Source organism: Nelusetta ayraudi, unplaced genomic scaffold (assembly GCF_046127955.1).
Source record: "Nelusetta ayraudi isolate G7.1 ecotype Tasmania unplaced genomic scaffold, CSIRO-AGI_Nayr_v1 ptg000056l, whole genome shotgun sequence".
Lineage (NCBI taxonomy): Eukaryota > Metazoa > Chordata > Actinopteri > Tetraodontiformes > Monacanthidae > Nelusetta > Nelusetta ayraudi.
The window spans coordinates 2522855-2548359 of NW_027466106.1; the positions used below are offsets into that span (position 1 = coordinate 2522855).

Sequence of the window (25505 nt, forward strand, 5' to 3'; positions counted from 1 at the left end):
TGTTCAACTAGCCGCAGCCTGTGTTTTTCCCCCCACATTTTTAAAATAACATGTTAAGTGCTGAGCGATTCTTCAAGTTCTTAATTACATTTTTTGAATTCCAACCCCCGTGAAAAAAAAAACCAAAACCAAAAACATACACACCACATGTTGTTCCTATAACTCAAACATGAACAACAGAGCCTGTCCCTCCCCCCTGATTCCCCTGCACAGAAGTGAGGTGAGTTTTTCATTGTTTTAGTAGAAAAACTGACCCAATCAAACTTTCTCAGCGCCGAAATGTTGTCGCAGTTTACACAGAGAAACGGAGGAATGTTGGAAGTGTTTCGGGTTTTTCTGAAAGGCCACAGAAAACCTTATCCCCCCCCCCCCCCCGCCCCCCCCCTCACTCTGCCGCTCAGGGTGAAGAGTGAGCGTGCTAATATACACACTGCTGCGCCGAAATGATTGAGGAGGAGCGTAAAGATTGCGCAGTTGGCTCGGGAAAGTAGCTTCTGGTTGACCTTTGACCCCACGAGGCAGAAAGACACAGCAAGAGAACACCCGCGTAGTGAGAATAAAACATTTTTAAAAAAATCGCAACCGGGAAGTTATTCAGTGACTATCAATTAGGTCGTCACGTGACACGTATGAGCCCGTTGGGCGCCACCGCTCACCTTGACGGCGCTGGCGTTGTTCTGCGAGCCGCGCACCACGCCCGTGGCTCTGTAGAGGCGGGTGGGCGGCTTGAAGGAGACGGCCAGGTTGTAGGTCTGCGAGATGTGCTGCACGGTGGGAGAGTTGGGGTCCGACTGCATGATGGCCGGCAGCTCGAAGGACAGCACCAGGGGGAGCAGCTCCTGCAAGACGGCGGGACAGACGGAGTGAGGCGGAAAGTGAGATGCCGGCGAGAGAAGCGTGATTCTCCGGCGCCTGTCAGCGGCGGCGCCTCGGGTTATTTTTCAACCATGGAAGTTCACAAAATTGACCCCCTTTTTTTCTTCTTTTTTTTTGAAAACTGAAATTCAGTTTTTGTTTGCAAAGGGACCTGAAATGTGGACATGTTGTTATTCTTGTTGCTAGTTTTGTTGTTTTTCATTCATTTTCTATCACTGCTCATCCTGCACTGAGCTGCCTCAGGACCCTCAGGAACCTGCAGCCTTCTCGCTATGAGTTGACAGTGAAAAATGTGAAAATTATAATATAAAGGTATAATATAAAGGTTCATTTTCCTTTCATTTTCCATTGGTGGCTATCAGACCTGTCGGCTTACGATCGGCAGACCCAGGTTCCAGTTCTGGTGCGTGACTGCGATACTTCCAGCGGAGATTCTTCACACCGACCAGGGAACATTTGGAGGCGATATATAAACGCTGAGGATGTAGATTTGTTTGCACACTGTAAGATTTATGTGAACGGACCCACAGACATAACAAAGAGGTGGCAAGAACACGCGGAACCTGTCGGCTCAAACACATCCAGTCAAGTTAATCAAAAAGAGGCCGGCGCAGCCTGGATAACAAAGAGGCTCTTTGTGCGGCAGCGAGTCCAGCAGCCTGCTGCCCGGGGTATCAACCTGGGAGAAATGACTTAGGCATTGTGTTCACTGGGCCCGGATCGCCCCGCACGCCATCAGGGCTCGGTCCTCGGGTCCTTCGTGGAGCGGTGGAAGCGGAGGTCAGCAGCGACGGTCATCACCGCGTGTCATTTTGAGTCACGGCGGCAGCGCGAGAACGAAACCGTTCAGAGGAAGACAGGGAAGAAGATCTGCTCGTGCTCGTCCACACAGAGGAGAACTCTGTTGCACGCGAGCGCACTTATCCAAACAGTACCGCTCGGGCAGAGTGCCACTTTGGTTTTGGCTGCCAGAGAAGGGCAACCGGCATGAATGGCCCGGGTAGCCGCTGATCAGTACCAGATGCGCTTGGCCTTACATTTATATCACGTTTCAGCGCCGCTTCCCCGCCGGCTGGAGAAATTTAGGTCAACGCGGAGGGAAACGCAAGCGGGGACAGTCGGAGCAGTAGGAGTCGGACGCTGAATCAAGTATCAACTCGGCTTTTTTTCTTCTTTACCTCTGAAACAGGCTGCGCTGACCTGAGCTTTCTTTGTTGTTTTTTTTCCCCCCACGTGCAACCTGGCGAACCTGCCGCTCGCATGAATTCAATCTGAAAGCACCGTGAAAGAGCCCGCAGTTCTGCTGAGTGAGAGAGGAGGGGAAGTGAAAATAGCGCGAGGCGGCGAAGCAACACCTTCCGATCCTTCATCACTGCGTCTGTCAGCTCCACCTCCCTGACCCCCCCACGCCCCCCACCCTCCCCTCCGTCATCGCAGCAAGCAGCATGGCACAGACCTCAACACATCTCCACCCTGGCAAAGGTCTCGCTAGTACAATGGAGCACACAAGTCCACAGCAGGGTACGTGACTGATGAGGGGATGTTCAGAGGGACGAAACCCAGTGCTCGTGTAGGAAGGATGGGAGGAGGATGTGGTGGAAAGGCCACCCAGCGCCAAACAGCCAGCAATCTGCACTGTTGTCCACCGGGAACCTCAACAACACTGGGGCGAAATTTTATCGAGCCGTGAAAAACGATTTAATGACAACTAGGGGGAAAAATCCCCTCTCTGTCATCTTTTCAACATATTTCAAGAAGTTCTTTGATGTTTTTGTCGGTGACGGATGGGAAAAACGACTTCTTACAACAACACCAGGAGGCTAATTAGCTTAGCATGGATCGTACGACGCAAACAAACAAGATGCGAATGCTCAATGTGAAGTAAAGTTTAGTTTGGTCCAGACTTCACGCCACCTGGCTCTGCTTTCATATCAAACACAAAAGTGTGGGTGGTATCAAAAACATTTAGTGTTAATGTGAACAAGGACATAAAGAATATGCTGCTTTCAGAAAATCTTACACCATTTCTAATTAACGGAAAAACTTTTTAAAATGGAAAGGAATTGTTCTTTTTTTCATTCAATTTTGTTTTTTGTTTTTTTTAAATCATTAATTCAAACTAGAAGTGAACTGCATGGCCTTCACTGGATGTTATTAGAAGGAGGGAAAAAAAGTGCGCCATGTCGGGCGCAGAGGAATAATCTGAAATCAAACGAAGACGACTGAGAGGAAACTCGTCTCTTTTGATCCACCCTTGTCGTCTGCTGACTGTGTTCTTTAGAAGCCAGAACAATCACAGAGGCCCTCGACAGCTTATATTATGCATTCCACAGAGCAACCCCCTTTTTCCCCCTGCCATAGCAAAAAAAAAAAAAAAAAGAAAGAAAGAAAAAAAAGTTGGGTTTTGGCTTGCGGGCTGAAAACACCCACTCGGCGCAGAGACCTATGGATACGCATGCACGCACGCCAACATCAGCCATTACATGCCGCATATCCAGTTTGACCTTGTCGGTGATATTCCCCCCCCCACCCCACCACACACACACACTTGAGTGCTATTAGTGTTGGTCAGTGGCACAAGGTGTTCCTGATGCATTAGTACTAGGGTGCAGAAACCCGGCGTAAAGTTCGGGGGAGCAGCAGCAGCTCAGACTGTAGACATCCTTAGTCAGGAAATGTGCTGCCAGCAGCTCCACAAAGAGGCTGTACATCAGGCTTGAGTTGCCTTTGACCATTTCTCGGGGGAAGTGGTTTCGGAAGAAAGAAGTTGGAAACTGTGATTTTGGCTTTCGACAAAGTGCTGAATCCGAGCCAGGGGGGTGGGGGGGAACACGGTTGCCCCACCTTACCCCTGGTGGTGGTGCTGGTGGGGTTTTTTTCTCACGAGAAGGATTCCAATTTTTTTATTATTCAGGAGGTTTAAAGTGGTGCACGATGGAGTTAAACTGGCACGGCAGATTTTTCCCAAACGCTAAAGATTAATCTCATGATTAATCTCATGTGTCCTCCGGGGTAAAGAGCCCAAAGGAAATGCTTGTGAAGGGGAGCAAAAAAAAAACGTGCAAGGTGATTGGGCGAATCACATTCAAGCAGACCAATGAGATTTGTGCTAGTTTGTTATGTCACTGGCGCTTGTGATCAGTGGCCAGAGCCAATAGAAAACAGTAAACAAGTAAATGGGGGAAACTAAACTTGAAAGCTAATTGGACAAATCAATCAAATCCATGCAGACCAATCAGATTATTGCGAGTGAGGTCACTTGGATTCGAGACCTCTGGATGAAACATCACCACCCCGTGACCACACACTGAACACAACAGTGTTTAACAAACTCCTGCCAATATCGCTTGACAGTGCAGAGAAAATGTGTCCGGAAAAACAACAACAACTGGGTTTGAAGTTGTTTCCTGTCTCTTCCTTTGTATTCTTCAACGGTTGTTTGAGGGCAGTTGCTTCCTGTGTTTGTCGCAACTTAGACCAAGACAGTTGTTTCCGTGCTAAAAACAACACCAACTAGGAACGCTTCCAACTGGAGCTTGGCAAGACGGACGTGCAGGGTTACAGGGTTAAAGTGCGAGCCAGCCAGCCGCAGTGTGAGGTCACGTAGGAGCCAATGAGTAACCTGGCTGACACGTGAGCAGGACGGGCTTAGTCAGGCCGGCTAATGGGTGAGTGTAGGAGGGAGAGAGTGACTGCGAGGCTGCAAGTCAGACCTAAAACCATCCGGCAAAGTTTACTCACACAGCGCGGCCACAAGCAAAACGTACAGGGAACTGATGGGCTTTGGCCCGTGAGCGTCGACTTCAAGGCTTGTCAACACTTCCAGTTATACAGTGTCCTGCTGTAAACTCTCTCTGACAATTGTTTTATCTGCCTGAGGCGATAAAATCTTCTGAGAGGACAAAAGTCTGGACACAATTAAAAATGTTCGATATGCAAATATTTCCAAATGAAAAACACGCCAGCTGCTCTCTAATCCAAACAGAAACAATACGCTTTTGCAAGCCCGAAGAAAAGCATAGACAGATGGATATGAAATATAAAAAACATTCTGTCTTTGATGCCAAAGACGTCACTGTCACTATCAAATCATCATGTGATGTTAGAAAGATGTTGTGCAGAACCCATAAGCGCACGGCCACAAACCAGCAAGCCTTTGTGTTTTTTGCTTGACCGTCTCTTCGAGTCAAGTTCAAGTCACGAGAGTCAAAACTTACCCTTATTTTCACCCGCGCGGCCTCCACCCCTCCTGGTTGGCCGGCGATGGACACCTGTTCGTAATAAAAAACAGGACACGTAGAACGTTCAGCCGCTCCAAGATAAACTTCGACTCAACGCATACTGTAACTAGCACGGCCTTGATGGGAAGCGACTGGGTGAAAAACCCAATGTTTTCAGACATGCGCCATTTAATGTGTCATAATCCTGGTTCACATAGTGACTGTGAGCACAAAATTACGATTTCTTTTTTTTTTTTTTTCAAATTAAAAGCTTAAGTAATGGAGCTTTACGGGCAAGTGGCAAAACGGTTTCTGTTGAGATGAAAAACAGGAGAGAAACGTCTGATTTAATTTCTTCTTTCCTCACTTTTTTGGATAACCGCTCACAGAGGCGAGCGGTTAACCAAAAAAAAAGATGGCATCAGCAGTTTGCAGCTTCATAACTGTTGAATTTTAATGTCCGGTAGTCATTTTTTATAAACAGAAAGAAGGCCTTTTTAAAAGAGGCCAGATAACTCTTTGCAGTGTCGTTTATCTTCACTTCTTCTAACCCACCACAAACTCTAGTGAATGATGTGGGCTTATGGCGGCGGTGCAACTATAAAGTGGAAACTCCTGCGTTTTCTGATGTGGATTTGCATGTGCATGTCCTGTTTGACCCATAAAACCCACCCAAACACTGACCCAGACAAAGTAAACCCCTTAACGCCAACAGCGCTCCATGGCTCACGGCCGCTGGGAGCGTTCCCTGGAGCTCAACGGGATCTGGAAGTGGAATATCATCCCCCCCCAGTGCCAAGAGATACTGGCTCTTCTCTGCGGCCGCGTCAAATTTGTATGCCGGCCGCAGCCTGACGGACCTGGTTGCTTTTCTCCGCCTGGTTGTTCCTGTTGGAGTCTGGAAAATGGATGTGGCAGCCCGTCTCCTCCATCACCCTCTTGATGTTGTTGCCACCTTTTCCGATGACGTGCGAGTGCTCCGTGTGGGAGACGTCCATCTTCAGCGTTACCCTGTTGCTCTGGTGAAGTGGAGGAGAGGAGAGCAGAGGAGAGGAGAGGAGAACAGAGCAGAGGGAGTTCCCGGTGAGTGGTGATTAACGCTGATTAGCATCCACAGCTCCAGAAGTGCTTCTTGTGACCAAAACACACAACAGGAGAAGTGACAAATGCAGATTTTTTATAGAGCAGATTTCCAAATGCCTCTTGGCTTTTTGGGTGTAGTACAAAGAATAAAGTTTTTTTTGCAAAATTTGACCATATCATCTTCTCTGTTTGTAAATCATATAAATGTAAAATTCGATCCAGGCCAATTCGATCAAACTTATCACTTTTGTGTTGATGTTGTGTCTTTTAACCTTTTATTTTTGAAATTGTCTTAATTGTTCAGTTAGGTTACTTTGAATGTCTTGAAAGGTGAATTGAAATAAAATTCTAGTAAATAATTAAACAAAACAAATCAGCACACATTAATAAAAAGAAAATCCATCCAAAAAATACTTTCTGTATTGCCGATCGTAGTTACACTCGTGTGAAGCTGCACAAAATGCACATGCAACAGTCTGCCTCCAGGAGGTGCTGTAGTGCAACTACGTTTTCTTTTGCGTCGCCATGGCAACAAAGCTTGAGGCGCGCTCCTCATCCGCGGCAGAGACTTGGATTGAAGCGCGTGGAGACACAAAAAGACACGTTTTTTTCCCCCCTCGTATGCTGCTGAGCGCAATCGCTCACTCGGACAGCAGGGGGAGGGGAGGGGAGGGGAGGGGGGGGAGGGCAGGGCAGAGGTGAAATACGGAATGGCCCGAAAAGATGAGAAAAGAGAAACAGAGAATAAATACAGTGGAGATTAAGACACACACACACACACACACACACACACACACACACACACACACACACACACACACACACACACACACACACACACACACACACACACACGTCTTTACAGTGATATATCTGTTCACTCTACCTTTGTGTCAAGGACGGACATAATTCTGTCTTTTGCTTCCCTCACGTTCTCCCTCTTCCCGCACACCTTGATGTGAGGATCTGCAGGGAGGGAAAAACAAGCAAATTATCACTTGAAAAGGAACAGTGTGAAAAAAAGAAACCAGTATGGCGAGAATGAAAGGCCAGTTTGTTTGCTTTTCTAAATCAAAACGCAACACAGTGGCCGGCTTTGGACAGCAGCACCGACGCTTAAAGAGTTCTGCAACAGTAATTTGCTGCTTTGATTTCAGCCGGGTCCGATTCAAATTGGCAGGAGAGACTCTCTGAAGGTGGGGAGGTGGGTGGGGGGCAGCAGTTCTGTGCTGTGACATTCATGCAGCCCATCAGTCAGAAGAACCCAGAGAAATGATGCAAATTTAAAGCAACACAATTGAAAGAAGTAACACTGGACCCCCACTAGATGGACACATGAGGCCTGTTGGGAGGGGGAGGGGCACGCCGTGACTATAACCAACTAATTTTTTTCCATGCAGGAGCTCATTTCCCAGCATCCGAGCTTCCCGTTATCACTTTTACGGAATTCCTGCCTGCACGCTCCTGAAAACTGAAAACGTTGCCTGCGCGGCCGCCAAAAGACTTCAGTTAAAATAATCAAAGCCCCCATACCAAAACCCATTTAACGCTGTAATGGTGGTGCCGGCGCAGCCTTGGGTGAGTCCACATCTGGCTCGGGCCGCATGCCGGACCCCCGAAGAAGGCGGCGTGTAAAAACAACTGTGCGCACGCACGCACGCACACCGGCGTGCACTCACGCGAGCCGCGCGGCCGCAGTCCGCTGCCCCTGAACTGGCTGCACTGCGAGCAGGAAGTCGGGTAAGCCCCCTTCCAGTAATACCCGCTCCCCCCACGCACACACACACACACACACACACACACACAACTTACAGCAACTCACATTTTCGCCGTGGCCTTCACACAGCGCTCACTTAATCATATTTGATGCTACAAAGTCTCGGGGATCTTATGCATGCATACTTTTGTCTGCCACGGGCTTCCAAAGACCGCGGACGACCCGAGCGGCGTGGAAACAATAAAGACGGAAAGATGGATTGAGCACATTAAAAAAAATGCAATTTCCACATTTATAGAATGGTTTTGACTGTAAGGCCAACGCTACAACCGCAAAGACCAAACCGAGATCTTTTGTGGAGCAAAACAAAAAGAAATCATGCGCGCATGAAGAGGAGCAGATGAGGGAAAAAAACGTGTCTATTTTAGACGCACCCAACGGACACTGGGAGCTGGCAAAAGGAACTTTCTTTCTTTTCGTCTCCTCTCCCTTCTTGTGAGAGTGTCACTGCGGTAGAGAAAGATCAACAACCGCTACAAGAGATACCGAAGCTGGGAAACAACAGCCCTCTGAAGGCCTGCAGCCGAGCCACAGCCCGAGCCGGAAAGCTAAACAAAGTCAAACAGAGAGGAAAGAGTCCGCAGCGCCGCTGCTTTCAGGAAACTTTTCCCATCGCGCGACCCTCAAGCGTGCACAAGCTGGAACTGGCCGCTTCCTCCAGCGCTACCTGCCGCGGCCATCAGGGGGAGTGGGGTTCTTCTGGCGCCCCCGCGACAGGCCCAGAACATCTGGCAAACATTAGCCAGCCTAAACGAGTGTTGCAGTCATGATGTAGAACACCCCCGCATTCTTGAAACGAACTGTGCTGTATGCACTTTTTTTTTTTTTTTTTCATGATGATTGATTATGGAGTAGAAAAAAACATGTACACCTGAAGTCCTTGTTTTTTGGGTCACAGATGCACAAAAAAAAAACACCACAGAAAAACAAGCGGAGACGTCCTGCAGCTGCACCGAGCGTGTTTTTATTCGCATAGATTTCACACTTGATAGAGGAGAGACCCTGTGACCTGCAGCTCTGCGCTGGCAGAACCGGAGTATTTTTCCAGCAGAGGACTTACCATTTCAAAAAAAATGAGAAAAATACCACACAAATGACGGGAATTAAATCCTGTCGGGCTCGGTGTTTCTCATTGGAAACATCTGTGCAGATGTGGAAGCAGACAATCGGGCAGGAAGGGGCAGCAATAAAACAGCCGTTGCACCGAAAAGCACAATCAGTTCCAGATAAAACAAAAAACAAACCCGCAAACACGCAAACAAATGATAAGAATCTCATCACATTGATGGTTTTTGAAGTTGGGAGAAAAAAAAGCCGTCCCGTGAGCCGCCGATACGGCATCTTCACGGTGTTAAATCGCCAAGCGGGGGAGCAGCCGAGCCGGCGAATCGCCCTGCGGCCCTGAACAACTGGGGCCTTATCAGCCCCACGCAGGTGGCGCTAACGCCGCTCGCCGCCGGTGAGAAGTAAAACAGGGGAGGCGGCGTTTTGATGGAGCGTCGCCGCAGAAAAACCTGCTCACATCTGGCCAGAGTAACGGATTCCAGACTGCAGCACGGAATAAAAAACACAACACTAATAAATAAAAAAAAAGGAAAAAAAAAAAAAGATTAAAGAGCGCAATTTTTTTATTTGTATTTTAGATGGGGGATAAATAATTAAACCATCGGCTATATATATTTTTTTTATGTCGTTAGTCATTTCCGAAAAAAAGCGAGATGAGGCTGAAAGGAATTTTCATCGCCGCCTCAAGTAAACTGGTCTTAACGCGCAACAGGTGTCGGCGGCTCCAAACTCAAAGTGCGCAAATTGGAGCCGGAGCACGAGAGGTGACAAGAGTTCATGCAACCGTCCATCCGTCCGTCCGTCCGTCCTGCCACATGGATTGTTAGGTTTGTCGGAGCGAGAAAAACTGAACTCCTCCTCGGCAAATAAAGACGCTCGGCTGCAGATGATGGGTTTTGGAATTCTAAATATTCACGCTTCGTGCGCTCGGGGCACGATTCCCAGGAGCTTTTTTTTTTTTTTTTTTTTTGGGCTCGCTCATGCTTCCCATTCACTTTTTTTTTGGGGTGAATGAAGTCACGGACGAGGAATGGATGCCTGCGTGTGAATGAAAAGGCGCTGACGCGACGCCTGATTGGGCAATCGGAAGGCGAGGACGGAGGATTCTGACGCAACCGCCCCCGACAAGTGTTTTCTGCGACGGAGCGGGGAAGTTACGTAACGTCATCAGATTCCACATCTGCTTTCAGGACACTGCTCCCCAGTGGACAACAAAGTGGGCACAGACACACGTTTCTACTCCAAGCTGAGCCCCCCCCGCCTCCCGGAAGAGCTTTAAATAGCCGCGATAATGTTTTATTACGAGCCGAGCCGAGGGGTAAGAGGCTCTGCCGAATAAACACGCGACTCCTCCACACAGGGTCACTCCCACCCCGAAAAAAACCCTCACAAATTCCAGAAAAAGCGGACGAAGCAGCCGGCTGACGACAAGCAGAAAACACGCAGGAATTTGTTTGTTTTCAGGCGTCTTCGTTAACATTTAACCGGTGAGACTCGGCCGCTGGAATCTCAGACCTCCAAGGCCTCCACTCGACTTTAAGTGAGGATGCATTTCTGGCTCAGACTTATCTGAACTCTCTGGTGCAATTCTAATAATGATAATAAAAAAAAGCCAACTCTGTTGCGTTGTTTTGCAAGTTTTGCGCTGAGACTTTGAATTGTTGGCTTTTCTTGCCAAGCATCTGAAAAATGACAAGTGGACGGTGCATTTTTCAGAGGTGACGAAGCGGTGGAGTGGAGCTCCGTGCCGGGGGGGGGGAACCGCTGAAGCTCTGAAGAGCTCGTCGTGTTCAGCGCACGTCTGCAAAAGATATTGTCGTGAAAGCTCATCCCACACGCCATCGGGACGAGCTCGGCGAGAAGACGGACGATTTTCCGTTCGTCTCCTTCGTACCTGCCAGCAGAAGAAGAAGAAGAAGAAGGTGAAGAAGGAGAAGAAGAAAAAAAGAGTCGTCACCTTTTTTTGACTTGGCTCCGATCTTCAGTTTGGACGGCCAGGCGATCTGCGTTTGGGTCTCATCCATGATCTGCAACAGAGTCGTGAGGCACAGTCAGGGTTGGTCCGAGGCATCAGTGCTCTGATAGTAGCAGCAGCAACACATTAAATGTCAGCATCCATTTTTTGGGATGAGAAAATGCTGTTTTTTTTTCCAGGTAGAATTCGTTGACAACAAGTGTTTTCCAGCAGCAATGTTCTGTATGTCTTTGGCTTGTCAATCAATTTGTTACTTTCTTTTGTTTGCTCCACGTTCTTGGGAAAACGAGCGCTGCAGGCAGTCGATTTTGGAAAGTCACAAAGGGCACTGACACCAGGTCGTTGACACCCAAACGAGGTTTTGGCTCTGAGACGAGACAAGATTTTGTTTTTTGTTGCTTTCCCAACATGTGCAAGATCACAGTGCCTCATCCTTTTGCGCACCTGGCTGTAAACAAAGGGCTAAATATGCTGTGTTTGCTGGAAATCTATGAACAAACTGATCGATTGCGCAAGGCTGGGATGACAAAAAAGAATTTGAAAATGAACTAATTTAATCCACCTGCTGCTTCTGCTGCATCGATCTTCTCTGCGCTGATTTCGGACAAGACATCAGCTGAAACAACATTCAGTTCGACGGTCCGCTTCGCTTTCCACGTGTCTGACAGCTCTGACAGTGTATGTTGCTTCCAGATGTAGATTTGTTCTCTACTCGGCGCCCAAAAATCCTTCCATCACGACGACGTCAAACAAAAAAACCCCAAAACAAATCAGAAAAACGGATCAAAAACTAAACGCCTTTGGCTTTGCTACCCAAGAAAATGCCGACAACCATCAATGTGAGAGAGCACTGACAAATCTGGGCGAGGGAAACCAGGAGCATGTGTATCGACGTGGAAAAACGCCAGCTGCCAACCGGCAGAGCGCGGAAAAGAGCGAGCGGCTTGTTGAGACGCCGTCAGTGTCACGGTGAGGGGCGGAAAAAAACAAAAATCTCTTCTCCTCTCAACCATCAGGAAGCGCTCACCTCACCTTCCCTCGCCGCCCGGACACAAAACCCACCGACGTCTCCGCCGGGAGCTCCTCAACCTGTCCAGCGGTGGATGTTAAAACGAACAAAAAACACAGAACAAAAAAAAAAAAAACCCAGAGACGCTGCCAAACCTTCAGACCAAGTGAGAAGCTGACAAGGCTTCGGCTAATTGCTCCGTCCTCCACGTGCACGACTCGCATTTTCACTCTCTCTTGTTTCTTTAAGCGTTCCAGAGGTTTGTGTTTTTGGAACTAAACAAGATGTGAATTCCTTGATGTTGTCGTCTGGTGATTAACGGCGCGTGCGGGTTCCGTTTGTCTTGGAAATTTGAACATGAGAGTTTTGGAGTCGGAAATGTGAAAAGCGTCAAATTGGTGTCGGTGGCCAACGCGTAGAAACACAAAAGTAAGACTTGCGCACACAGATGTTGCCCGATGTTGTCAGAATGGCCCTTTGATGCCATAAAAAACAGAGGAAAGGATCAACAGCTGATAAAGTTGAGTCTGAGAATGAGGGCTTTCAAGGTTCCTCTAGATTTCTTGTCAAAATTACTGATATTTTTGGACTAAAAGAGAGAAATTCAAGAACCCTAAGATGCAAAAGTGACACAGGGACAAGCACAATGCTCAATGCTGGTGGAAGGGATCGCACTTTGCAAATCAACAGGGCATAAAGGTGATTAAAAAAACAAGATATCAAATGTCAGAAAAAGGGAAACTTCTTTGTGTGTCAAGAATCCAGAGGAGCTGCTGAACAGGTACACAGGAAGTGCTGAAATCCCTCCACACAATTCCCGGGAAGTGGCGCGGTCTGTTCGGCATCCCACTCAACATAATCTGACAGCTCACACGTTGCCAGTCACACGCACACACAAACACATGAGCGCACTCACACACACACACACACACACACACACACACACACTCTCACACACACACACACACACACACACACACACACACACACACACCTGTCAAACAGCTCGAACGGAGCTGATGTGTGTCTGAAAGCGAGAAGGTCGACTGGAAGTCCTTCACTGAAGGTCCCTTTAAAGCCTGAGTGGTTTTTCTACCAGGTCCTGCAGTCGTCACCGGCGGAGAGGCAGAGCAAGGTGTCGGCGGCGCCTGTTAGCGACCACGAGCGTGATGTCAAGAGACCAACTGTCAAGGCAGCGCTGGACTTTATCAAAGCGAGCTGCACGTTATTTACAAAGTCTTGCAAAATCCAAAAAACAGGATTGCGCAAATCCTTTTATTGCAAACACAAAGCAAAAAAAAGAAGAGGATAAATCACGATGAGCTGAGGCCAATAAAGCCGTTGCAAAAGACATTGGCACTGCAGAATTTGCTGATGTTTTGCTCCTCCTCCTCCTCCTTGTTCTTCTTCTACTCACTCACATGGCCCGAGATGAGTTGCATATTTTGTGCGAACACAGGAGAACCTCATCATGTCTTCCTCAGCCTCCTGGTGTTTTACCACACAGTGACAACCAAAGCAATTTCAGTGATTCAAATACTGAGGGGAATCTCCTTCAGGGCGATTACGCGGCAGTTTCAGCATCCAGTGTGTTAACGATCTCACATTACTGTCTCCTTCTGCCATTCCCGGTTTACATTTTAGTCATATTTCAACAGCTGCATTAACACCACTCATTTTATTGGGACAAATTTGGGCCAAAGCAGACCAGTGCAGCTCACAGCAGAAGGAAAAAAATCATCTACTGAGCAGTGGGACATCCTGCCATCGCTTAGAGGGAATATATTTCACAAACTAAATGCAAACTTTTCCCTCCATCAGTGGAAGTTGAAGTTTATGCCGTATCGGGACAACATTCTGTTGCCAGTGAGGTTTTTTTTTTTTTTTTGCATCCAATTTTCCTATTTTTGTTGTTAAAACAAGTTGTCCGCAACAATGCCAGTGGTGTCTGGATCATATCAACTGGATTTTTCTTTTAAAGCTAAAAACCACAAATGGGAGAATTATAAAACCGTCTCCGACCATTAGACTCTTCCAGGCTTTTCCCACTGTCTCCAACTGACTGTTAGTGCGAGCATAGCGCTGTTTTAGACTATCTTTAAGAAGGGTTCGGGGTCTGCAGCACCGGGGTATAAACACGGGTGACATGTTCCAAAGGATATTGAACCCTGGGCTGGCTGGAGTGCGAACAGTATGGGTCGGGGCGGGGAGGGGGCAGGTTAGCCTGAGGTTAACAACGCAAGTGTGAGAAGTTATCCCCGGGTCAGCTCTTAGCCCGGCGCTAGCAACAATCCTGGGCTGTGTTAAAGCCACCGGGAGAAGAAGAAGAAGAGAGAAAAAAAAAAAAAAGAAGCTGAAATAACAATGTAGAGGGAAATGAGTGATTGTGACCCGCATATAAAAATACCATGGCTCGACTAAGTGTAAGCCAAAACCAGAATCGCATCAGGAGAAAACCCTGGTTATACTTTCCTGAAATTATTGAACTATATGCTCTATGCCTCATCAAGGTTTTTCCCTTCTGAAAGGCCCTTGTTCGGGGAGACCTGTTTCCTGTCCACGCTTGCTGTTCTTGGCAGCGACACGCAGATGGGACTGATTTCTGACAGACCACACACCATTTTTTAAGGTCGGACGGTGTTTATTTTTACGACGGGACTCGACGAAGTGCCTCTCTCGCGCAAAACAGGCCCGAGATGTTGTGCGCAAATTGAGTTACCTACACATCGGGCCGTCCCGCCCTTCCATTCCGTGCCACTCCACCCGTTTTTACCCCGGATGAATAACAAACGACTGGCGTCTGATCATTTCCACCGCCGGCCTTGGACGTGATGATTGGTTCTTAGGGTTTTTTTTTGCAGCCGTGTGCTGTCGTGAAGTCCAACAGGACACGGTGAGAAGGTCGTGTCCTGGGAGAGCCACACGTGTCTGGTGCACGTGATGGCGATGGTGCGTGTCCACGGTTGTGTGAGAGAAGTTGCGTGTGTGCGCGTGCAGGAAAGCAGCGGTGATCAACATGGCAGCGGCGCGTTTCCTGGGCTTCGGTGCGATGGTGCAGCTGTTGATTCAGCTGGAATGTGTGTATGTGCATGTGTGTGCGTGTGTGTATGCGCGTGTGCGTGTGTATGTGTGTGTGTGTGCGCTTGGGAGAGGTCTGGGGTTTTTTCGGGGGTGTAAAGAGGCGGTATTGGAGGGGAGGAGAAGAGACTGAAGGAGGGTGACAGGACAAACTGACCCCTCCCTACGGGACCCGACAGACATAATCGAGTTCATGTCAGCTCTTCAGTGGTTCATCCTGCAGTTTCAACCCCCCTGCTGGCCAACTCGAAAATAGACTAGGACACGCAAAAACTACCAAGCTTTTGTTTTCTTCCCTAAAACTTTTAGCATTATTCCCATTCAAGCCCACAAGCATGTTTAAAAAAAAAAAGGAGGCAAAGCCTGGAAGGTGATTGGTCGAACCTTCTTTCGATCATATTCAAGTGGACCAATCAGGTTTAGCCAGGGCAAGAGGGCTGGAATTTTGACAGTGAAAGCTGATATTAGCTGGTAAAGCGGACAAGATGGAGCAAAGTTGCACTCCACCGTAAAAGCTGAAATGTAAAAATTTGATTCAACATGGTGGTCACGCTGTCTCACCAGCCAATGAAATACTTCTTCACAAGTTTGCCCGAAGCCAATGACATGAAACTCTTCCCCCTGCGAGACTTCGGCGCTTTCTACACAACTCGCCTGCCCGGCGTTATTGACCGCGCCGCAGCTCCTCGGCACGGAGGGATGGAAGGCGGATCAGAGTGAAGTCCCCGGAGGTTCCGAGTCCTCTCTCAACTCAAATCCACCCCGAGCTCGTCTGCGGGCGGACGGGCCGGTTATCGGCTCACCAAGCCGGAGCTTCTGGGCACAGCGCCGTCCCCGCGGCCTCGGCTCGGCTCCTCTCCCGGCAGCTTTGGTGCTGCGTGCCAACCGTTTGAAGCTCCAACAGTTTGCAGCCCAGTGCCGGGACTGCGCTGAGCCGCTCAGTCAGCGACACGCACGCACACACACACAGTTCCTGCCAAACAATCAAAGATTTCATTTTGAAAGAGGAATCTCTCTCTGTCTCTCCCCACAACAAAAACACACCGGCAGTTCAATAAAAAAAAAAAGAAGACAAAAAACAAAGCAGCAGCAGAAACTGAGGACAATGCGGATGGAAGAAAAAAAAAAGAGAGACGAGGGACTGAAAAGTTTTGAGTGGCGGCTTCTAAAATTATCCTCGCGTGAGCTGCGGGGAGCCGCTAACGACTCATTTCCCAGCCGGTAACACCGAGCGCTGCTCTATCTTCACTCCATTTGTCACCCACCGCAGGGACGAGGTGTGACGCAGGCCGAGCTGCTGCAGCGCCGCGCTCACTCGGGCCCCACAGGAAGTCCGGCAGTCTGTGAGTAAGAGGGTCCGATCCGGCGCTGCGAGCCGGCCTTGGCGTCAAAGTGCGCGGGCGGGTCCGTTTTATGTTCCCCTCGTCAATGGCTTCACGAGGAAATCTCAATCCCCCCCCCACGCCTGGAAGTGTGTGTGTGTGTGTGAAAAGTGACCATATGCTGCTGTGAGGGATTTTATTATGCTCACCGTGTGTGAGTGTGTGTGTGTGTGCGCGCTGGATGGGTGTGCTCGGACGAACAGGAAACGGTCTAACTAAGAGTTTCCACTTTCATCAACTTCAAGGCATTTCACACACCTCATCCGTTTTCTTTCAACAACAGAGTTCCACCGCCGCGCGCGCCGTGTTTATTTTCCCCTCGACTTTAATTGGGCTCGACCGGCGAACACGCTATCGCAGTCAAACGATACGCAGCTGCAGCGGCGGCAGCACGCAAATAGAAGCCCGGCGACGAAGGCTACGGCACGCGCCAACACAAGCGGCCCGACGGCTAATTGCTAATCGACCTCCGTTGACCTCCGGCGAGCGTCCGAGCTGTTGAAACGAGCCTTGGAAGCCGCCGTTGGGAAACCGGCGAGGCAGCCAAGCCGAGGAGATACCTCGGGAGTGACATCCAAACCCAGAGAGAGGTGGAGGCGCAGCGAGCAGCACATCCAGGGCCCTTGTTAAAATTCCAGGGGTGAAACTTAAAGGGGCGCCTGGCTTACATTACTCGGGTTTTTTTTTTTTTTTTTTTTCGAAATCCGTTTCCGGGACAGTTAAATTGCCTCCGTCTTTTGACATTTCGCTCGGCTGCCCAGCCTCCGAAACCAAAGGGACAAATGAGGAATGCTGAGACGAACCGCCGGCCAACATTCATTTCATTACGGACCATTAACGTGGCACAGGAGGAGGCGGACGCGTTCGCGGATCGGGATTTTTGAACGTTGAGCGAGATTCAGACGGGGCGTAATTAGCGAGTCATCGTCACAGCGGCTGCTGTCAAAATTCAATTAGCGCTGATGGGTGACGCCGACTGTTGGAAACGTGGCCTCTTCTGTTCTCTGTACCACTTTTTTCATATTTTCCCATCTATTGAATGAAATTGAAATTGCTGTTTGAGCTACATCTTAATTTCCCCCAGTAAGTAAGTCAATGCAAAGTCTGAAGAAACTCTCATTGTTCGGAAAACATACGAAAATAAACAAAATGGCTTTTAGATTGTCCGCATGAATCCTTGTGGCTGGAACCGATTATGCGTTTTATTTTTTTTGAAAAAGGAAAAAAAAAAGAAAACGTTTAGAAATCTCATCGTTTTTACAAACTGACTTGACTGACGTTAGTATAACAAAGTCGAGGTTCTTTTTCCTCCCAGTGTTCCATGAATTTGAGCCAGAATTTGCTTACAGAACTAAAACCTGAGCAAAGTTACAGAAAGGCAGCAGTAATAAAACGTTATTTTTTACAGTTTGAGGTTGTTGTTTTGTTTTGTTTTTCAGAAAAAAAACTGAAAAGAATCTTCGTGGCCACAGAAAATATGGAAGGTATTTAAATCAAGAGATCCATATTATATTATACATGCATTCACAACGATAGTTTTCACTCTGCACTTCACTCACAGTTGGGAATAAATCACAAACCGAAAAAGCAAAAGATTCTACAGCTCTCTCTGTTTGCAGCCTCACAAAGAGATTCTTTCTTGGACCTTCCACATGTTTGAAAGGAGAAGAAAACAAGACTGGCTGGGAGTGTTGGGGAGTCATAATTGCCCTTTGTGACATCACTACGGGCAACTTTCCAGACTTGTGTTGGAGTTTTAGCAGACGTACAAGCCTTCGTCAGTGAAAAACGGAAGGATTTACGCGATGAGGGGAAGCTGCAAACTCAGCGTTACAATTTAATTTCATCACGGGGGCGAACCCATGAATCATCGCATTAAATGAAGCTTCGTGACCTCATAAAAATTAAATCAGTGCCTCCACCGTCTGAGCAGAGCCGAGGCAGCCGCAAGCAGCCCGTGTCTTATGTGAAAGTGCGGACGACCGTCTACTACCTCCGAGCGCGTTATGTAAGCGAGAGCAGCCTGCAGTGTTGTGTCAGCTGCGTTGGAGGATCAGGGTCCCTGCAGTGACTCGGCGTCACTGTTGTTCCCATGTTTTTGTTTGCTTGGATTGGTAATTGCGAGTGGCGGCGAGAGCACCTGACATCTGCCGCCCTACCAGGAGACGAACGCTCGACTCGCTGCTCTTGAACGCAGCCCAAAGGCGCCGTCGACATGATCCGGGGCCTGGCTGAGCACTCACCTTCTGGAAGAAATCCTCCCCGCCGTTGACTCTCCCCTCGGAGGCAGCTGCAGGAAAACAGGGGGGGGGGGGGGGGGGGGGGAAGAGAAAAAGAGACTAAATTAATTTAGAAAAAAAAAAAAGAGAGCTGTTTTTGACTTTGGTGAAATACATCGGAGCTGTTACGCGGCCAAATTACACACAGATTATCCTGTCTCCTCCGAAATGTTAAAGTGTCTCCGCCCGGAGCTCGGTGATTACGGCCGATCTCCACGTCTCCTCGTGTTGTCATTGGCCTCAGCTACAAACGCCGCTCGTTCGCAGGCACGGAGTCGAAACGCAGCCGAGTCATTTTCCATAATCTCAGAGATTGGACGCAGCTTCCGTGCAACAAATTGACGGATACAGCGAAATTGTTTGGACATTTCCAGCAGCTGCTGGTGGAGACTTTGAAAAACAAAAGCAAAACACCTGGGAAGGAAGCCCCCCCCCCCCCCAAGTCTCCTCTTGCACTTCTCACTGGGGTCTGTCCAATTTTATGAAATATGACCATCAGCGTACTCTAAGGCTGGTGGTAAGAGACTCCCTGAGCTGCCAAATGACCACGTCAAGAGCACCTGGAAACAACAGCAAAGTCCCAGGAAAGCCCTCGGACTTTGAAGTGATTCTCCAAACGGGTGCCAGTGCCAAGAAACTCCCCTCAGGGTTGCTGCAGCAGGGGACCAACCAGCTCAAATCAGGCCCGCAGTCGCTCCAACACATCTGCGAGTCCTTTCAACCGCCGTTGATGCGAAATACACACACGGTATCTGCGCTCAAGAGGAGAATTCCCCCTGTTGTTCTGACGTTTTGCGGAACTCGAGGGGAAAAAAGTGTAATGATGCGTTTCAGCCGAGGGTAGTCAAGAACGATCTGCTGCGCAAAATCGGGGTCAGGAGCAGCGGGGAGGTTTTATCGTAAACGCTGGTTTCTCTCGTCAGCGACAACAAACAGAGCAGAAGACTTGATCAACTCAAATAAACTGGAGTTGAAGGCTGGTTGAGCTTTGGGCTTTCGGCAGCTACTGCTTTCTTTTTGAAAAAGATAATTTAATGATCTGGACTTTTAACGCTAAATATTCCACTGTGGATTAGAGCGACTCCGGCCTGCTTTATGTCCCTGCTTTTCTGATACTGTACTGACAAAATGGTGAGGGCAGAGGGAAAAAGAAATGTTCAAGCAATAAAAAGAGCTTTAAAAAGAGAAAATCTGCGACTAAACTCAGGGGGAAGAAAAAAATAAAAGTTATTCTTCCAGGACGTGAAACCAGCAGCGGAGGGAAGAGATGTTGTGAAACGGCCGCAGCAATCTCACTTCTGCCTCTGTTTGCTTTTTGTTTTCAGCAAATGATAAGGTTTCCCCCGGCAAACTAAAAATGTTTTATGACTGCAGGCATGGCAAAGACTCTATCATTAGAGTGACAGCGAAATGATCCGGCGTTTACGTGAAGCTGAAAGGTTCCTCTCAGTTACAATCGGCGAAATTGGCAACCAAAAAATATATCAGGTTGGTGGAACGCACGGCGAGGACTCTTTTGCATTAAGGCGCAATGACTCGTTCCGGGGTCTGATATCATGCGCTTTGGCGGTGGTTCCTGCGCGGCGACCATCTTGTTTGTGATTACGCAGCCCCGTCTGGTAAACAAGTGGCAGCCACAGTTTACGGGGAGATGGAGGCCGCAGCACGTTGACTCAGCTCTGGAGCCGAATCTCACGTTAAACTTGTGTACATCAAGCGCTCAGCACCCCCATTACGCCAGCTGAGTCACTGACCTCCGGCTACTTGTTGGCTCACCGAGGACATGGAATAACACAAAGGTAATTGGAGGAGGGGGGCGGATGGGGAATGGATGGCGACAGTGTGACAGTTTCCAGAAAGATTTCACTGAACGGAGGGGGGGAAAAAAACAACATTTGTGTTGAATTCATTGAATAATGTGCAAAAAAAAAACAGTTGAATGCATCACAATATTTGTCATCATTTTGGCAAATGAAGTGTTTTCTGATTCAGATGTTCTGATGTTGATCACATGACCCCACCTGAGAAGATCAATGACACAGACAAAGCACATGGAGTTTTTTAAGATTACAGTTGCGTCATTTTTTACTGAGCGGCTAATGTCAACAGTGACTCGGTTCCGTAAAAACTCCCACATTTCTCAACAAGGGATGACGAAAAGGCAAAAGTCTGGCCAAAGAGTTCATTCAAAGTGTGTAGATTTGGTAAAATAGTTTTAAAAATCAATGGAACTCGTCATATTAGTAGCCAAATGGGATTTCTTGGCTTTACTTGTTTGACAAGTTTCATCAAGAGGAAAATTAGAAATGAACTTGTTTAATAAAAGAAGGTCATGTCAGGTTTTCTTCTGGTGTTAATCTCAAGTGCTGATTAAGAATTTAAAGGTTTTTATTCTGAGGGACTGATAACACCAATAAGGACTAATAATAATGCTGAAACCCCCCCCCCCCCCAGCACATTTAGCCCTCTGTTTACAGCATCCTGCAAAAAAAAAAGCTAAAGCTAAAAAGCTGATGGTTTTTTGGACTTTCCTCACAGTTGGAACAAAAACAAATCAACCACGAGGCCGAATGAGCAACAAACTGGGAGTGTTGCCACTAACGTCAGGACAGATAGTGTGACTCTGTGACATCCCAAAGGGCTGAGTTCAAAAATGCAAGGGGAAGACCTAAAGGATGGATTTTTCCTATTTCAGGGAAATTCACTGGAAGGCGAGAGACACATATTATCGTTAAAGAACAAAGTGGCATCATTCCGGGACCATTAGAAAAAGTTTGTTTATGGCTGCTGTAATCATGGCTGATAACACAGTGTGTGCAGCGCTCCCCATGAAAAGAGCCAATACTTCTGTGATAATAAATCAAGTTGCTTACATTTAGCCTAAGTTTAGACAACATGCAGCTTTGAGGTGGTGTGACGGGGAACAGCTTCAGCACCGAGGTGGCCTGCAGCCGTCTAGGAATAAAGACGAGGCCATTAACGGCATCTGCTGGTGTTTTTTCTGTAAGATTCACCCGAGTCTGATGTCTTTTACTCCTCTCGAGTGCTGCAGACTGGATATCAGATATGATTCAGATTTCCGCCCATGCGACTGTAGTCTGACTGATGAGACCATGGGACTGGTATCACAAGTGGTGTGTCACTGAAAAATGTTTATTTTCTCATTCTGTGCCTGCGACTTATTTCCTTTTGTGGATAATCTAACAGACCACGTGACTGATTTGTTGAGGGTTGGAATAATTACACACAATTTAAACTTTCCCTTCATGTCATAGTTTACACATGAATATGAGCTGCATGAAGATCTAATGTCCTTGTTGCCATTTATGGACAAGCAAAGGTCTCATAAAAAACAAAACAAATACTTAAAATTAATTGAGCATGCAGTTAAAACTAAAAAAAAATGACGCCTAACAAATTTTCTCCATTCCCGGAGGAATGGACGGATGGAGTGACTGACTCTCAGCCGGAGTGAAGAATCTGAGAGAGACACACGAGTGAAAACACGATCCATGTGCGAAAAGCAAAACATCCTGTTGGCAACACGTGTGGCTTGTCAGAGTCTGACAGCAGGGACTCATCGAGGGGTCCTGACTACAGCACCGAGTCTATTAGTCTTATTGTGCACACAACAAATTCCAACCCCGCTGGAGCTTCAACACATGAATACGCTTCATGATTAATTATTTTCTCAACTTGCCAAAAGGGCAGGTTGAAGCAGTTCTAGCAACAGGAAGATGCTGTTAATTATCCCACAAGCACAATTAAGAGAAATTATAATGAACCTTTGTTTTTTAAATTCGTTTTTTTTTATGTTCAGCCTCTTTAAGATCAAACTGCGCTTTTAGGTTCTGGATCCTCCAGGAGACTTGCGTAAAAAAAATAAATAAAAAAAGAACAGAAAAAACTTGTTAGACTCGTTACTGCTCCTAATGGTCAGCCTGCAGTCTTCCCATTAATCTCAGGGAACAATAACGTCGTGGATCGATCGTGTATTGTGTGCAAAGCGAAAATAAACACAACGAAAACGATTTGCAAACCTCCTGTTATACTTATTATTTATTTTCATTGGGATCGGCTGACTTTTACTGGCACGACTCCCAGTCAACATTAACATGGAACTTTTAGGCCTTTGTGTTCTAAATGAACTCGAAGCTGAAGTTCAACTGTCGTTTTTCCACACCGTCTTTTCACGAGCGAGCGTTCGTTCTGTAATCTTTGATGCTAATGTTTTTAGCGAGCTCCTGCTTCTTTCGACACAGCTCGCTTCAGGTGTTCTTCTTCTTCCTCCGCCTTCAAGGAGGAAATTTGCGGCGCCACACCAGGTCTGGCATAGGTACTATATCATTTTCACTCGTTTCCAGCACATCCATCTAAACGGGATTTATTTTGAATATGGCTTTGTGTGAACGCGTTTACTTTTTTGGAGAGCGGCCCCTTAATTGAGTAACCAGTGGGGAGGAGTAGATTATAGCATTATTCCCACATGCTGGAGTGTAACTGGTGGCAAAGACCTTGTTTAAATAGTCCAAGAAGGCTCTTTCATCTAAAATGGCGTCATAGCAAGAAAAAAAAAATAATGTTACAGCTGCACACACTGATATGAACGGATACTAGCGTGTTCAGCACAGGTCTCTGTTTGAGCAACATGAAAGGGGAACTCTATCGTCCCATCTGACTGAAGTCTGTTTGGGGAGGGTTGCCGTTTCCCTTTCCGAACAAACTGTTGGTTTTCAAGTTATTTTATCATTTCTCGCCAAAGAGCCTTGGAGATCCCCAGCGGGAAAACAAAATCTCGAGGCTTTGTTTGAAGGGAAGGGAGGAAAAAAAACAATTTGGGATTGTGGTGCATTATGGGAAGCTTTCTCACAGCTTATTGTGAAAATCTCGCTGACCTAGATGGCAAGTACTCACAGAGATGCTACTGGTTGAGGTTAGTAACTGCCCGGTTAATACAAGTGAATGTGGACTGTCAAAAGTCAACATGATGACAGAAGGACGGGTCGAAGGTTCTGATCAACAAAACAATTTTGCCTATTATTAGGCAAAGCGAAAGAAAAAAACAATGGAATCATAAGTATGTATAACAATTAATGTCACAAAGGCAACATTCAATATTCCATCTTTTCCTACTATGGCACAGCATTAAAGGGAAAATGACTTGAATTAAACAATTTGATCCATCAGCAGCACCAAGGCTTCATAACGTGAACCTTGGAAGTTTTTGCATGTTCGGTTGCGAAAGTTGAATCTGATATTTACACTCAAGTAGTAAAGTTGCCTTGAAAGATACAGGAATGTCTCAAATCCCCAGTCGCCGCCGCTTTCTGGCTGCTTCTTTCACACACTAAGGCCTTTGCATCTTCACTTTCCAGCGACTGACAGGAGCTGCACCGCAAAAATGCATAAATAATACGCTAATGTTTGAAAAAACAGAGGCCCGTTATTAAATCTATTATATTATCCGCAAAGAGACTAACCCAGTTTAAATGACAGGCCTTAAGACTGGAGGAACTAACCGGCTGGATGAGGGTTGAAGGCAGCATCCAGCAGCTTTGAACAAAACAAATCAAATATCAAAAATCAAAGGGGCGCCGTGTTGTTTGTGCTTGAACGCTCAAATGTTCTGCGCGCTGTTCTTCAAGGCTACACAGGGCCAACAGAGAACCGCTTCCATTTTTCTTCCGTTTTTTCAAAAGCGCCGGAACCCGAAGGCGGCGATCGCATGTCGCAAGCAGCCGTCTCCGCTCTTTCACATGTGGATCGAACAAGATGACAGCGCTCGACAAGACAAAACAACGCACGGCCGACGTTAATTGCATCCGCACGTGTCCTCCGTTTACATCAAAGCTGCTCGTTCTCCCACCGCCGAAAGTAAGGAGGAGGGCGCTGCAGTGAAAACGGCGAGGGAACAAAGTCTGGGAGCCATTACGTTGCGGGGAGACCAACTTACTGGGAGATTTTGTGTTTTGACACTGATGGAATGTAAACAGCGTTGAGTTCTGCAGTGATGGCGTCGCTCCACGCGGAACAATGAGGAAAACAACAGAGGCACGGGCCACAAAAAAAATAAAATCCCAAGACATCTTGAATATTTGCAGCATGAGCTAATATCAGCATGACACTGTTGAGGTTATTCAAAGGTCCCATCTTGCATTGTTTCAAAGGGATCAGCTAAAAATAATACTGTATGTGTTCATTTGCAAATAGTAAGTACCAATAATTGTGTAAAGAACAAAGCCATTTGCAAGCGCTGCTTGTAATATCCTTTTTTACAATTAGATGCTGCTGAATCTTACACACTGGGCCTCAAATGGAGAAAAAAAAAACAGATCTATTCTGCAGCAAAGATAAACTAACGTCCATTTATTTTTGCCGTTACAGTAAAATAAAATCCAACAACAACAACGATAATAATAAAGAAGGAGGTGTTTATGTTCTCTCGTGATTACTACCACATTTCTGCTGTACCAAAATTATCCTGTAAAATCTCTCATGTCAAAACATTTCAACGAAAGAAAGGATTTTCTTCTTTTTTTTTCTTCGAGCGCCCGAGGCAGCGTCTAGGTCTCGGCTGCGCGGCTGCTTAAACAAAATCCTCCGTGCTGGTAATAATCACAGGCCGGCTCAAGGTGAAACTTGGGCCAGTGGCAGCAAAGTCAACGCCAGCACGGAAAACAAAAAAGAAAAAAAAGAAGAAAGAAGGTAACACAACCTGCTTGCGAAGGAAAGAAATTGATAAGGAATGACAGCTCTAATCC

The 25505-nt window shown here is 47.2% G+C and overlaps 1 protein-coding gene across 2 annotated transcripts in view; it reads right to left on the reverse strand.

Annotated features, from left to right (window-relative positions):
- bicc1a (BicC family RNA binding protein 1a) overlaps window positions 1-25505 on the reverse strand; it is a 52966-nt gene that overhangs the window by 16827 nt on the left and 10634 nt on the right. For both annotated transcript variants that reach the window (XM_076038272.1, XM_076038271.1), the window contains exons 2-7: window positions 18709-18755; window positions 10979-11048; window positions 7066-7145; window positions 5957-6115; window positions 5094-5147; window positions 657-839 (exon numbers count right to left, since the gene is read on the reverse strand). In XM_076038272.1, coding sequence (XP_075894387.1) covers window positions 657-839; window positions 5094-5147; window positions 5957-6115; window positions 7066-7145; window positions 10979-11048; window positions 18709-18755 — 593 coding nt within the window. The remainder of the gene's footprint in view (window positions 1-656; window positions 840-5093; window positions 5148-5956; window positions 6116-7065; window positions 7146-10978; window positions 11049-18708; window positions 18756-25505) is intronic.